At 41.2% G+C, this 13,941-nt stretch overlaps 1 protein-coding gene across 1 annotated transcript; it reads right to left on the bottom strand.

The window, feature by feature from the left end:
- Positions 1-5,096: 5,096 nt before the first annotated feature.
- LOC141819264 (zinc finger protein GIS3) lies at positions 5,097-5,702 on the bottom strand. The gene has a single exon (XM_074706604.1). The coding sequence runs from the start codon at positions 5,700-5,702 to the stop codon at positions 5,097-5,099; it is 606 nt and encodes a 201-aa protein (XP_074562705.1).
- Positions 5,703-13,941: the final 8,239 nt, after the last annotated feature.

The following is a 13,941-nucleotide window of genomic DNA, read 5'->3' as shown; positions in this document are numbered from 1 at the left end:
AAATAAATAATATTTAGGATTTCAGCAGTCGTCGTGGAGAAATCGATATCCTAAAGTTGCTTCTCAAAATATGATTTCTCCTACGACTCCTCGTATTTTCTTGATTTATTTCTTTTTTCTTGATTTATTTCTTTTTTTTCTTAACTCTTATGATCTATTATTGTCTAGATAACTTACATCGCGATTCTGATTGATACTCGATTTTACAATGTTTGTGGGATTGATATCTTTTATTATTTGACGATAGTTGTTTACTTATGATTTTCACTCATTAAGTTTTTAGCATCATTGCCAAGGACTGTGTCAAGATCGATATTAGTTCAGTTACGATTTGGGTAATCTAGAATTTTCTTTATTATCAATTTTCTTACTTTTACTATAATACTTATTGATTCTCTATAGGATATAATTGGTGCCGACAATGAAAACAACCTCTAAGAAGATTTTGCTGCACCCATTGCTAGAAGACTGAGGTCTAGCATTGTGAGGCCTCCGATTGATGCTGAAAATTTTGAGCTAAATCTTGCATTAATTTTCATTATTCAACAGACAATTTTGAGGGATGACACCTTAAGACGATCCATATTTACACCTGAAAGATTTTCTAAAATACTACTACACATTGAAATACAAAAGCGTTTCTACTAACACTATTAGGCTACTGTGGTTTTCCTTCTCTCTAAACGACGAAGCTAAGAATTGGTTGAGCTGGAACAACTTTTTTTGAATAAGTATTTTTCACCTAGCAAAACAGTCTATTTGAGGAATCAAATCACTAGTTTTACACAGATAGAAGGAGAATCATTGTTCGCTACATAGGAGAGATTCAAGGGATTGTTGTAGAAGTGACCTCATCCAGCCTGAGTGGACCATGCTCGACCAGATTCCTTTCTCCACCTTCTCAAAACTTTTGCCGTACTGTGCGTCCAACAGCTTCTCCAAGTTCGCTTCCTCTTAGATCAAGATGCAGATCTTTGTTAAAACCCTTCCTGGTAAGACTATCGCCCTTGAGGTGGAGTCGTCGGGCACGATCGACATCATCCTCTCCGCTTCAAGGCCGACAACAAGGCCACTGCTTTCACCACCGACATCATCTTCTCCCCGCTCATGTGCGCTCTGGTGGTCTATCTACTCGTGGGACATTTTCAGGAGGCTTATGGTTTTACCATCCAGCACATAAATTGGTCGTGCTTGCAGGTTGGAAATCAACAGAGGGAGGTTTGTAAAATTGTAGAAGGTCAAAAATATTCTAAGAGGTTGAACGAGGGACCAATTACTGCATGCACTCTTGAAGGTGACATACCAACGGCCTCATGACAGGGAGCTGGACAACTTACAGATAGTTTACCACAATGCATATCACGAAGATCCTTTTGCTAGAGAATTTGGGATCAAGATTACTGAGAAACTTGCATCAGTTGAGGCCCGAGTGCTGCCTGCCCCTTGTCTTTAGTATCATTGTTCTGACCAAATACCACAGATGGTCAAGTCATTAGTCAATGAATTGTCCGATGCAAACGGCCTCCGGGATGAGCGAGGGCACGGGAGATGATCCGAACCTGAAACATACTTCAAAGAAGAGGCTAAACTAGTATCGGAGAGTTCCGGCAAACTACTCTGATGCTCAAGTTAGGGTTTGGAAGGAGATGATGGAAAAAAAACAATGCTAGTAGAGTTTTCGAAAGCGAACCTAAAATATGGTGATGGGCTAAAGCTTTTATAGCCTGCTCCGGCCACCCCATGCCGGGTAGAATGACGCCCTTATAGCTACCTACAAAAGGGAGATCCCATCCGACAACCATTCCCTTTTGACCTTATGCGCAGAAAGAGGGGTATCGGAGGGAACCGAATCTGACAACCTCATATTCCTTTTGGCCTTGTATACAGAAAAAAAATGTATTTGAGGGAACCGAATCTGACAACCTTATAACTGCTTGCACGTTCTCATACGGCTGTCTGGAATATTCGCGTTTTGCTCTAGCAGGATACGTAAGATGTTAGTACGTCGAAGGCATGAGAAAGAACCCCGAATGAGACGAAGCGAGGTGGAGTGATCGAAATGAGACCCTGAGGTGGCCGAGGTGAGACTGGCCATGACGAGACTGTTCGAGATGGTTTTGAGGACCCAAGTTGAACCTCGGCCAAGCCCAAGCTACATTCAAAGCACAGTCTGAACCCGAAGTAACGGGCATACCACTTTAGTGAGGTTGGGTCCGTGTTGATTGGTCTTGGGTCAGACTTAGACTCATTGCCACGGCAACCCAAATCTTAACCATCGCATGACGCTTGACTTTACCCATAGGGGAAGTCACATCCTTCACAGCACCCGCATCAATCATGATACTAGCAGAGAGAAGAAATGCATGGCTACCAAGTGTTGGCCGGTGGAACATGATGAACAAGAAAATGGTAAATGGCAGGAGAGTGAATAGTTGGATATGTACCAATTTTGCGAGGAATGTGCAAGATAGCATTGCTAAGAGATTCTGTCTGGAGCTTGCCCAGATGTGCCAGATATCAAGAATGGATTTTCTCTAGATCCTGAACTTCCTCCATTAAGTGCTCGGCCTGATCACGTTGAAAGAGACTCCGACCTCGCTATCATGATGTAATGAAGATACTCCAACCTCAGGGTAAAGGAGCTTGATTTGCTGATTGTAGTATTGCCTGATAATTCTGATTCTTTACATGTTTTAGTATGCAAGAACGATACAGTAGTTGTAGATCTTGATTTACCAATAGAATTGCAACAATAGTTGTTAGTAGATTTTATCAATTTAGTATCAGATAATCCTCCTCCTGGATTACCACATAATATTATTTTAAATTCAAAGATGAATTTTTTCTAATTCGGGATGACTGATACAAGAGGATCCAAAGATTTTTATTATTATTTTGATAATTTTTTAATTTTTTTTAGTATTTAAAGTATTTTTATTAATTTTTATCTGTTGTATTTTAAAATTTTGAGTGCATTTAGGATTTTGAGTTTGTTAAAGTATTTTTCTTTTCTATTCTATTAGCTAGGATCTTTTTTGCATCTTAGAATTTTGTATATAAGTGTCTGTTTAGTTATTGTTTAAGATAAATTTTTAGTTTAATAATATTTTCGACAATATCATTTATTTCTCTATCTATTGATATTCTTTGAATCAATAAATTTTAAAAGATTAATATTACAGAATCAATACAATTCATATATCGGATAATTGTTATTCTATCCGACATCAATTTTTCTCTCAATATTTGTCAATATTTTTAACTATGCCTTTGTGTGACTAGTCAGAATTCTTCTAGTATTCTGGAAGAATTTTCTTAATTTTGGTTCATGTTTTTCTCTATATATAGTTTAGCCTAATTCTTTAGCTTTTAATTTTCATGACAGATGATATATATAATCTAGTTTAATACTTTTACAGTACTGCATGAATAGGTATTGACTAGAAATATACGAACAAGTCCTACTTTTCTTCGTAAAATCAGTCACACGGTCGGTCCCACGATCATCTATGAGAAGATAAATCAGTAAGTTACAGTTGGCCACTACAGAGAAGAGCATTGCTTCAGTTCTGTCGAAATTTGACTCTTACCCACTCAATAAGTCTGTCACACAGTAACTAATTTAACCATGCTCCGAGAACGACAAGTCCCACTAGAAGCTAAGGAATGTGACAGATATTTAGTGGCAGACGCATGATTCAAACCCTTTAGTCTCATTATATTCTTTTATCTAACGAGCCATTTAATTTGATCAAATAATGAAGAGAGAAATATACAATAAAAAGTAGGGTTTAGTTTCTCAAGTTCATACAAATTAAAGTTGCTTGTGTTCATTTTTAATATATCCTCTCAGCAAGGTACAGATCTGTAAGATTTATATTCTGAGAGATTCATGGTGGAGGACAAATGATAAAACTAAGCGTTTATATGTTCATTAATATATATTGAAACGGATCTGAGGGCCATCTATGAATCACTTGCTGCCACTGTTCACTTGTTGACTAGCTAATAACGTAACTCATAGGACATGATGAGTTTTTTGGATTAGTTATTTTATTAGTTAATTATATTGCTTCTTTAATTTCTCTAGCTTGCAAAGATAAGATAAGGCTGCCATCTTTTACGTACTTTCTTCTTCAATTATTATTGGATATGCTGGGTCACTGCCTGCCCTCGTACCACCCAATCAGTCTTTAATTCATGCAGAGCCAGTTGCAGGTAGATTCATGGAAGTTTAGATCAGTGTTTACGCATCAAACACCACTAAAATGTTATACTGCGCGACTATCCGTGACCCATGCAGTTGTCCGCGATCCACTACCACTGTTGCCGTCCTCGTCGTACCGTTCGACTACCATCGGCCGCTGTCTCGATTGACACGCTACTCGACTGTGTTCCGTCCGGCATCGGATTTCAGACGGATAGTAGCCGGAATCCGATGAATTCAGACCCAATCGCGGTCGGCAGTAGTGCGCGCGCTTGTCGACCGCCATCGGGCCGCGCCACTGCCGACCGCGATTGAGCATTCCGACCGAATCGCAGTCGTCGGACGGCAGAGGACGGGGCGGCGTCGCGACGTCGCCCCGTCCTCTGCCATCCGATGACCACGATTCAGTCGAAACCCGTGCCAATCGTGCCAGGCAATGGCACGCGACCACATGATTTCGCTATTTCCGGCCGAATTATGTCGGATTCCGACCGAAATCCGACGTCGGACGGAGCACCGGCGAGCGACGCATCGATCGTGCCCGAGGCGGCGGTAGCCGGACGGCACGGCGGCAGCGACAGTGAATAGGCGGTGTCACCGCATGGATCGCGCGTGCAGCATAGCATTTCTCTCAAACACCATATACTTTTCTCCGTTTTAATTTTGTTGTCTGTCGAGCACCATCCTCCACACTGCTTTGTTCTAGGTTTAATGGAGTGATTTAAACTGGTGCATCGCATCGTTGTGGAATGGTCACGGACAGAAATTAAATGCAAAAAGAATGATGAAAAAGGATGGAAATTAAGAAATTTACAGGGTCAGCGTCGTTGATCTCGGGTTCATCGTTATCGTTTAAGAAAAAGAGGGATTTTTGCATGCAGCTAGCGAGTCAGGATCCGGCGGGAGCAAGGCTGAGTTGGAGATCCAACTCCAGCGGTTCTTCCGTTCTCGCCGTCTTGCTCTGGCCGGAGACGGTGAACCTGGCGAAGGAGGTCTCGCCGTGGCCGTAGCTGGCGGCGGAGTAGTTGTACGCGGGCGTAACCGCCGGGAACCGGGAGGAGCTGGTGGAGGAGGGAAACAAGCAACCGTTAAAGGGCGGCGGCGCCGGTGGCGCTGCGGACGCGTCGCGGGAAAAGTAAACCCACCCGGATGTCGGGGACGCCGGCGGGTTGTCCGGGAAGAGGTGAGGCGGCGGCGCGAAGGCCGACACGATAGGATTTCTCGGAAATAAAGTGCCGCTGCCGCCGCAGCTTTGGAGGTGCTGGTAGTGCTGCATCTGGGCGGCGCGCTTCAGCTTCTGCCGCTCCTTCTTGTGCGCGTTCTGGTGGCCGCCCAGCGCCTGCGAGTTGGCGAACTCGCGGCAGCAGTACTGGCACTCGTACTTCCTCCCCTCCCCACCGCGGGGCTCCGTCGTCGTCGTCGACGACGACTCCGACCCCCCCGGCCCGACCTCTTCCACTTTGCCCACCACGTCGAACCCGAACAGCTTCGGCATGCTCTCTGCTATATATTCTTGATCAAGAAGAAGAAGATGAAGAAGAAGAAGAGGAGATTATTGTGCCGGTGGATCGATGTGTTCTTCACTTTGCTCCATATTTAAGGTATAGCGTGCTTAGTTTAGACAAGGTTGAAAGTAAAGGTCTTATTATAATTGGCCTCCATCCTCTCTAGGGTTTATAATAATATTACGTACGTAGAGATGAAAAACAATTAAAGGGATGGGATTATTGAATCCAACTCCAATCCTTCGGTGGTTGTGGCATAAAGAATCATAATTATATTGTAGTTGCAGACATCCCGAGAGAGAAAGAGAAAGAGAGAGAGAGAGACCCAACAGGAAGACCTTAGATTGCGCTTGTCTCGGCCCTTGTTTTAAAGGACCCTCTAGCTCTTATTATTCTTCTTCTTCCCTGCATACTGCTACTGCTGCTCCCCCCTATGCCTCCTCTACTGTACTATGTATAAACTAATGAGCAGGTTCGCTGCACTGCACAGAGGTGGATGATATATTCAGATTTTAAATTTGGTACACTGGAGCATTCATACGTGTATGTGTGTGTGATGCTTTCATGGTATAATTGAATTGATTATGGTAGAACAGATTTATTAAAATGGATAATGATCAAATTTTAGTGAAATCAAGATAATGTCCTCTTCCGTTGTGATCAACTACAATTTCTCAATTTACCTTTTTACAGATAATCGTGAGACCGACCATGTGGGTTGTTGCGGCGATGGATTTCACCTTTTACTGAAGTATATGTGTGCCTGTGATGCATAATTTTCGAGGCATAGTTGAGTTAATTACGATGTGGAATAGACTTGTTGTAGTGGGCAAGGATCGAATCTTAACAAAACCGAGGTAATGTCTTTTTCTGTAGTAGTCAACTGCAGTTTCTCGATTTACGTCCTCATAGATGATCGATGAAATCGATCGTGTAGGACTATTGAGGTGGCGGATTCTATTTTTTATTAAAGAAATATGTGATGCATGATAAATCTGATGTCCTTTTTAAACTAATTATTTTTTTTAATTAATTATTCCTCTAAAACACTTTATCACTGCATCATATTTATCTAACCTTGTGCTAGCGAGCCCCATGCATGTTGGATTTCAGCATGTGGTTAGCACTTTGGTCCATCCAGCAGACGATAATAATGCACATGTAGTCCAGTATGTTTAGGAGGTCACTGGCACCTTTTGTTGCCAGAAAGGGGGGCTGTTAGTTGTTAATATCCATTGTCCATGCATTAATTACTTGTAATCTGATTGATTCAGAATTAAGAAGATTATAAAAAGGAGAGAAATTTGCAGTTCTTGTAAGGAGAATTACAGCTGCTTGCAGTGGAATTCCATTGCACATGTTTTCAACTAGCTCTAGCTAGCTTTTTTAGTTTTCTGCATCCAAGTTTAATTGGGTGTTCATTTATTTTTGTTAGAAAGGTAAATATGTATATTATCAAAAACATACAAACATATAAGAGATCATGGATACCTACTCCTCAAGGTACAATATACATGCGAAAGTGACCATCAAACATACTTCAATGTCTTGCCGGTCATAACGGTGAATCGTGGATGACTTACAAGGTATCGGTGCTACAACCATCCACTGGTGTCATTGTCGTATCGTCTGAATACCCATAGTATCTTCCGTTACATTGTCATTGCTTGTGTCATCTGTAGCCACCATCCAAAGCTAATTGATGTTTGGACATATATATGGTGAAGATATGCTTCAGTGTCTCCTCCTATCTATCACAAAATGTACAACATCTATCTATGACATCTCACGCCCAACTTGCAATCCCCGATAGGCCGTAATTGGGTATTCATATGCCTAAACACATGTTTGTTTGTTTTTTGTTTTGTTGTTTTTTGGATATATGCAATGAAATTCAGGTTGTAATTAAGCATTGCAACAGGCAGATGCAAAGTAGTTAACAACTAATTAGGAGAATTATTGTGAAGAGAGGATAGCTGTGAGGCACTGATAGCAACTGAAAGATTCTTTGCTGTAGATGCATCTCTAAAGAGGCCATCAATGCCAAGCTAGGAACTAAGACTGCCACCTTCTCAACTAAATGAGCCTATTACACATGTTTTAAGGGATTGATAATTTTGTAGCTAAGCTAAACTAGATGGGATCAGCTTTGCCTCCCCTATGATGAAGAAATGATTGGCTCTACAAGAATAATAAAAAGGGTTAAGATTTAAATTTCAAATCAGCTTCTGAGTGTCTCCAGATTTACTTGATAAGCGAATCAAAGAAGACCATTTAGTATCAAAAATATTGATAAATTAATCCCTTAATTACATGTGCAAGTTCTATAATTGTAGCCTCATATGTGTACCTTCAGAATATTAAATTTACAGGTAATATGTACATATCAGAGAGATTTTTTTTCTCAAGAGGAAAAGATGAGAAAGTACATTTTTGAGTGTGCTCCAGATTTACTTGATAAGCGAATCAAAGAAGACCATGTATTATCATAAAATGATTGACTCTTTCTCTCTTAATTAATCCCTTAATTACATGTGCAAGTTCTATAATTGTAGCCTCATATGTGTACCTTCAGAATATTAAATTTACAGGTAATATGTACATATCAAAGAGATTTTTTTTTTCTCAAGAGGAAAAGATGAGAAAGTACACTTTTGACTCATTTTCCTGAGATGAAACTGATTAATCATCTATATTTATGTGGTTGGTGGTAGTTTAGTTTAATCTCAGTCACTCCTATCAATGGTTTTTTGATCTCTTTGAAATGAATTCAAAGTTATCTTACTGCTGCTGTGAATTCCCCAAGTCTTAGCATAGCCTCGTATGTTAAGAACGTGAATGAAGGAATCGCCTCACATCTATCTCTTGCCCTAATATACTCAAGGCCTCATTCATTCCCACCGTCCGATATGGTGGCGCGCAAAAAGGTGCCAGCCATCCGATATGGAGCACGATCCAGATAGAATTTTGCCATTAATGAGGATGTGCGATTGTCTCATCGGCCATCTTGCCCCATCAATGCACCTCGGTAGGGTGCATGGGTCTGCCTTGGACTGCATGTAGTGCCTCGTTTGAGATAACACATCACCTGACCCGCCCTTGACCCGAATCTGACTTGCATGCATATTGGTGACTTGGTCTAGTCAGTTGACAACTTGGTCTAGTCAGTCGGCTTACCGCCTCCTTCGACTAAACTTAAGGGGAGACTCATGTCATGGGTGTTATGAGTCGGACCCTTCCCGCAAAGTCCAAGACCAATCTAAGTAGACGGTACATCGGACAAAAGGTTGACTTAACCTTACGCCCCGACTTGCGTCCTAATCTAGTGGCCTCAACTCGACGCCAGGATTAGGTCGAAACCCCACCTTCCTCGGTCTCTCGTTCAGCCACCCGATTCGGCGATTAGGCTCAGCTCAGGTAGGATGACTAACCTCTTTCTCCAGATCTGAGTCTATACCCAAGATCGAGCTTCGATTAGGCTCAGCTCGGGTAGGAGGACCAACCTCTCCCAAGAGCCGAGTCCGCGATCGACCACCGACTCAGCAATTAGGCTCAGCTCAGGTAGGATGACTGACCTCTCCCAAGGTCTGATTTTACATCTAAGGTCGAGACTCCGAGGCTCCACCCTATCTCAATCCCTAACTCATCTCGCCTCGAGTAACTCCACCTCGCTCTCTTAGCTAGTTGTACGGCCACCCTAAGGATAAGGGTAATCATGTGATATGGTGGTTAGCCTATTCTCCCACTTATGAGGCATAATGACATGGTATAATGATGAACGATACGATTGACAATGATGGGACACTTTCCTCACCCGGATAAGATATATCTTCTGACAAAATCTCTACGCACAGATATTCTCCTTAATTAAGGACAGGACATGTCTTTATCCTTCTCTTACCCTCGCTTATATAACTCTCATTCTTTGCAGATGTACAGGTCGTTTCTTCAATTAAGTTGCATCCCTTTCTTTCTCCCAAAACTAATTTGAGTATCGGAGGGGTTGAGCCAGGACCCCCCTGACCTTTCTTTTCACTGTCATGATGCTTGCAGGATCGCGAAGCTCGTTGTCTCCTTTCTTCCCTTCAAGTCAACTCTGGTGCTAGGTGGCCAATGATGACATGTCTATATATATATATATATATATATATATATATATATATATATATATATATATATAGAAAGCGACAGGTTCTTACGCGCCCCGTGCGCGACTCCTCCGACGTTTGCGCGCTTCCGCCGCCTGTTCATCGCCGTCCGACCACCGCCGGCTGCCGGACCGGATCCGTTGGAACTGCAACTCGACGGCGCACATTCCGGCATCGAATTTCGGCCGGATTGGGTCAGAATCCGACCGGAATTCCGACCGAAACACGGCAGCAGTGGCTGGTGCCGTTGTCGCCCGGAAATCGACCGGATTCCGACCGAATCGCGGCCGGAGACCGACCGCGGTCGACGCGCCGGCGCAGGGCGCGTCGACCTCGGCCGGTCTCCGGCTGCAATTTGGCCGGAATCCGGCCGGATTTCGGCCGGAATCGGCCAACAGTGTCTGTTGACCGATTCCAACCGAAATCGGGCCGGATTCCGGCCGGAGACCGGCCGCGGTCGACGTGCCCGGCGCCGGCGCGAACCGTGGCCGGTCTCCGACCATGATTTGGCCGGAATCCGGCCACCGCCGGACCGCCGGCGAGTTACGGTTCCAACGGGCCCGGTCCGGCGGTCGACGGTGGTCGGACAGCGATGAACGGGCAGCGGGAAGCGGCGGAGGTCCTAGGAGAAACACTGTGCAATCGCGATTTTTTGGATGGCTGAGATTGTGTGCGCGATCGGATGAACGGCCGGGATGGAAGCGCTCACGGGCGCCCAGGAAATCGGCGCTCAGCATAGCAATTCAGTGTATATATATATATATACACACTGTTAACGCAATCCATCAAACACGCACAAGCATGCTCGATCGTGTTGTGCATGTTTGTACGTGAGAATCTGAAACTGAGCTGACCTTCCACCACCATGAACAATATATATATATATATATATATATAGGTCTGATATCCTGCCCGACGCCCCCACGCGATCCCGCTGTGCGATCAGCCGACCCTTTGCCGTTCATCGCCGTCGTTCGTCGCCGTCCGGTCACTGCCGGCAGCCATCCTGGGCTCGTTGGAAGCGCAACTCGATGGCACACACACCGGCATCGGATTCCGACCGGATTGGGTCGGAATTCGGCCGGAATTCCGGCCGAAACAGAGCAGACGGCTCTGGCGGTGATTTCGCCGGGAATTTGGCCGGATTCCGGCCGAATCGGGGCCGGACTCCGGCCACCTCCGGACCGCCGTCGAGTTGCGGTTCCAACGGGCCCGGTCCGGCAGTCGGAGGTGGCCGGACGACAGTGAACAGTGGCGGAGAAGCGGCGAATGTCCGAGGAGAAATACTGTGCAATCGCGATTTTTGGACGGCTGCTGTTGATCGCGATCGGGCGTGGACGGCGTGGATCGATCGCGCACGGAGTCGCGTTTTTTTCGTCGCACAATATATATATATATATATATATATATATATATATATATGGAGGTTCTTCGTCTTCAGATTATTAACGAGAGCTAGGCAACTAAAATAATGGCATCCTCTCAGCTGCATGCATGCCTATATACTTGCTTGCTTTAATTTTAGATTTGCAAGTTTAAAATAATTAAGCCTATATATATATATATATAAACAAATTAAATAAAACAGAATAGAGGTCGTCTTAAAGCGCATTTCTTTGTCTTTTCCATATGCTCTCACTTAATTCACGGGCCAGCTGAAATTCACACTTAAATGCTAGCTACCTACCTATACCTATATATGCTGCATTTCTTTATCTTTGTGGTATACAAGCTGAGCTATGGCTAGCTAGCTAGCTAGAGTTTCATTTTCTTTAATTCAATTCCACTAAATTAATTTTCAGTTTCAACAATTCTTAATTCTTCTATTAACTGTAGCCATAAACACTAATTATATTCTAGACCAATTTGTTTTGGTTAATTAATTTTATGACTTGAAATTAATGCCCTCCTAATGCGGATTAGGTTAGCTAGGCCACTTGCATAATTAAGATATATATATGCTGTCAACTTAATCTTATAGAAGATATATAGATGATTAACACCAACCTCAACTTCCTCTTCATGGGGCACACTTAAACAAATCCAAACAAGGCAAAGAGCTAGCTAGGGCTATACTAAGTCGAGGGCCATAGGCACATATATATCTTGTTTAATTAACATCAATATCAATTAGGTGAGGTCATCTTCTATTAATTAAGAGTTAATGAAGCTTTTAAATGAACCAAATATTTTTATTATATTCTTTAGTAGGAACACATGTAGGTGTGGACCTCAATCTCTCTTTTGGATTGCTAATATATAGATATATAATATCTCAATTAATTATATTATTTTTATCACTAAATGACTGGTGAAGTGCTTTGTATCAAGTTGTGGAGACCAACTGTACTAATGTTAAATTATAGTTATATTATAATTATAATTTTAGGTTTAGATAAGTAGATTCACCCTGTCACCTTTCTTAATTGAAAGGGGGAAATAATTAATGATAGTGCAATTAACCAGACAAAGTTTGGTGGAGAATACAGAATTTCAAAAATAAATTATTGTAATAAATCAAAAAATGAATTTATCCCCCTCTAAAAAGGACTAGCAACTACTGCAATAAAATTCATAATTTATTTTTAAAAAAGTAATTAAATTCAATTTTTTTTGAAAATAATAAAAATAGTATTTTTTGAAAATATTAAAATAATATATATCTGACGCTAGACAGGATAACGATTATTCTATGGATAATATTAAATCCGTTAGTTCAACTATGAATGCCAGAAATAATCTTTTAAAACCTATTGATTTGGAAGAATAACAAAAGATAAAAAAATAAATAGTACTGTCAAAAATATTATTAAACTAAAACTTATTCTTAAACATCAACTCATAAGTTCTTTATATAAATTCAAACTCTAAAAAAAATTATAACAATAATTTTTTTAACCGACTTAAAATCTTTTTAAAAAATTTAAACAAACTTAAAATCTTCAAATATAAAATCCTAATAAATTAACAGACTCGAAATCCTAAAAATTTCAAACGGACTTAAAATTCTAAAATAAAAAAATAAATTTTTTTAAAACTAATAAAAAATTTTAAAACTACTCTAAATACCAAAAATTCTGAAACTTATTAAAAATGAGTGCTTCCGTAGGATTAGACCCACTTTGTCAATTCTTCGCCAGAAGGCTACTTCGATCGCATGAGTGTCAGTGTGTGGTGGCGAAGTAAGTTTTTAATTTCGGATGAAAGATGTAAATTTTGTATGTTTTATGGTGGTTCTATTTTTTTTAAACTGGTAGTTGTTTGATGAAATGTCAAAAAACAACTGAAGGCAGCGACAAATGTTGGTGTTGCCTAGTTGTTTGTAAAGGTTAGCATGGATGGGGCTCCTTGCTTGAGGAAGACAATTGATCTCAAATACAAGTGTACAAGGAGCTCAAGGAGGCCTTGGATAGCTTGTTCAAATGATTTCCCCTAGGTAAGCAAGCATGACTTAATTGCTGCTACCATCACAAACTGACATATGTTTATATTTCTTAAAAATTATTATTATATATAAATTATTAATTCTCACCTCTCTTGCAAGAGAAGTATCAAGAAAAAAAAAGATTACAATGGATGTGAATATGCCATCACTTACTATTGGAGACATGATGTTGGTTGGAGATGTTCCTTTGGAGTGAGTATCATGCACTAACTTGTGTGTATTTGAGGAATTCTTCCTTTTGGTTGTAAATTAACAAGAATATCTTTAATTGCTATTTGCATAATACTTATATCTTCCTGCAAAAGATTATAGATAATGAAAGAATCTGAAGCAAAAGGTCTAAAATCAAGATAGCAAGAAATCAACTAGTTGTATAAAGATATACAAATGGAACTTGAGCATTTAATTCATTAAACTAATTCATGAAGGCATGGATATATTTAGGAACATTAGGCGAGTAAATAAGTCTCGCCATATCATAGGGGAGTCTTATGAACTCGTTTGTGGTGTCGGATAATGAGTATAATCGTCTTACCATATACAATGACCTTTCGACATCATTTGTCAAGGTAAGAACGAGTTTTAAAAAAAATTGGGTTCAATACAATGTATTGCAATGGTGTGTGACGATATATA

The sequence above is a fragment of the Curcuma longa genome, unplaced genomic scaffold (genome assembly GCF_044706935.1).
Source record: "Curcuma longa cultivar G26 ecotype Majalengka, Jawa Barat unplaced genomic scaffold, ITB_CL_G26_1.1 contig_28476, whole genome shotgun sequence".
NCBI classification, from domain to species: Eukaryota; Viridiplantae; Streptophyta; class Magnoliopsida; order Zingiberales; family Zingiberaceae; genus Curcuma; species Curcuma longa.
This window is presented reverse-complemented; position numbering and strand designations above follow the sequence as displayed.

What these genes read in the sequence shown, in the direction of transcription:
- LOC141819264 (XM_074706604.1), bottom strand. Translation starts at nt 5,702, where the DNA reads ATGCCGAAGCTGTTCGGGTTCGACGTGGTGGGCAAAGTGGAAGAGGTC.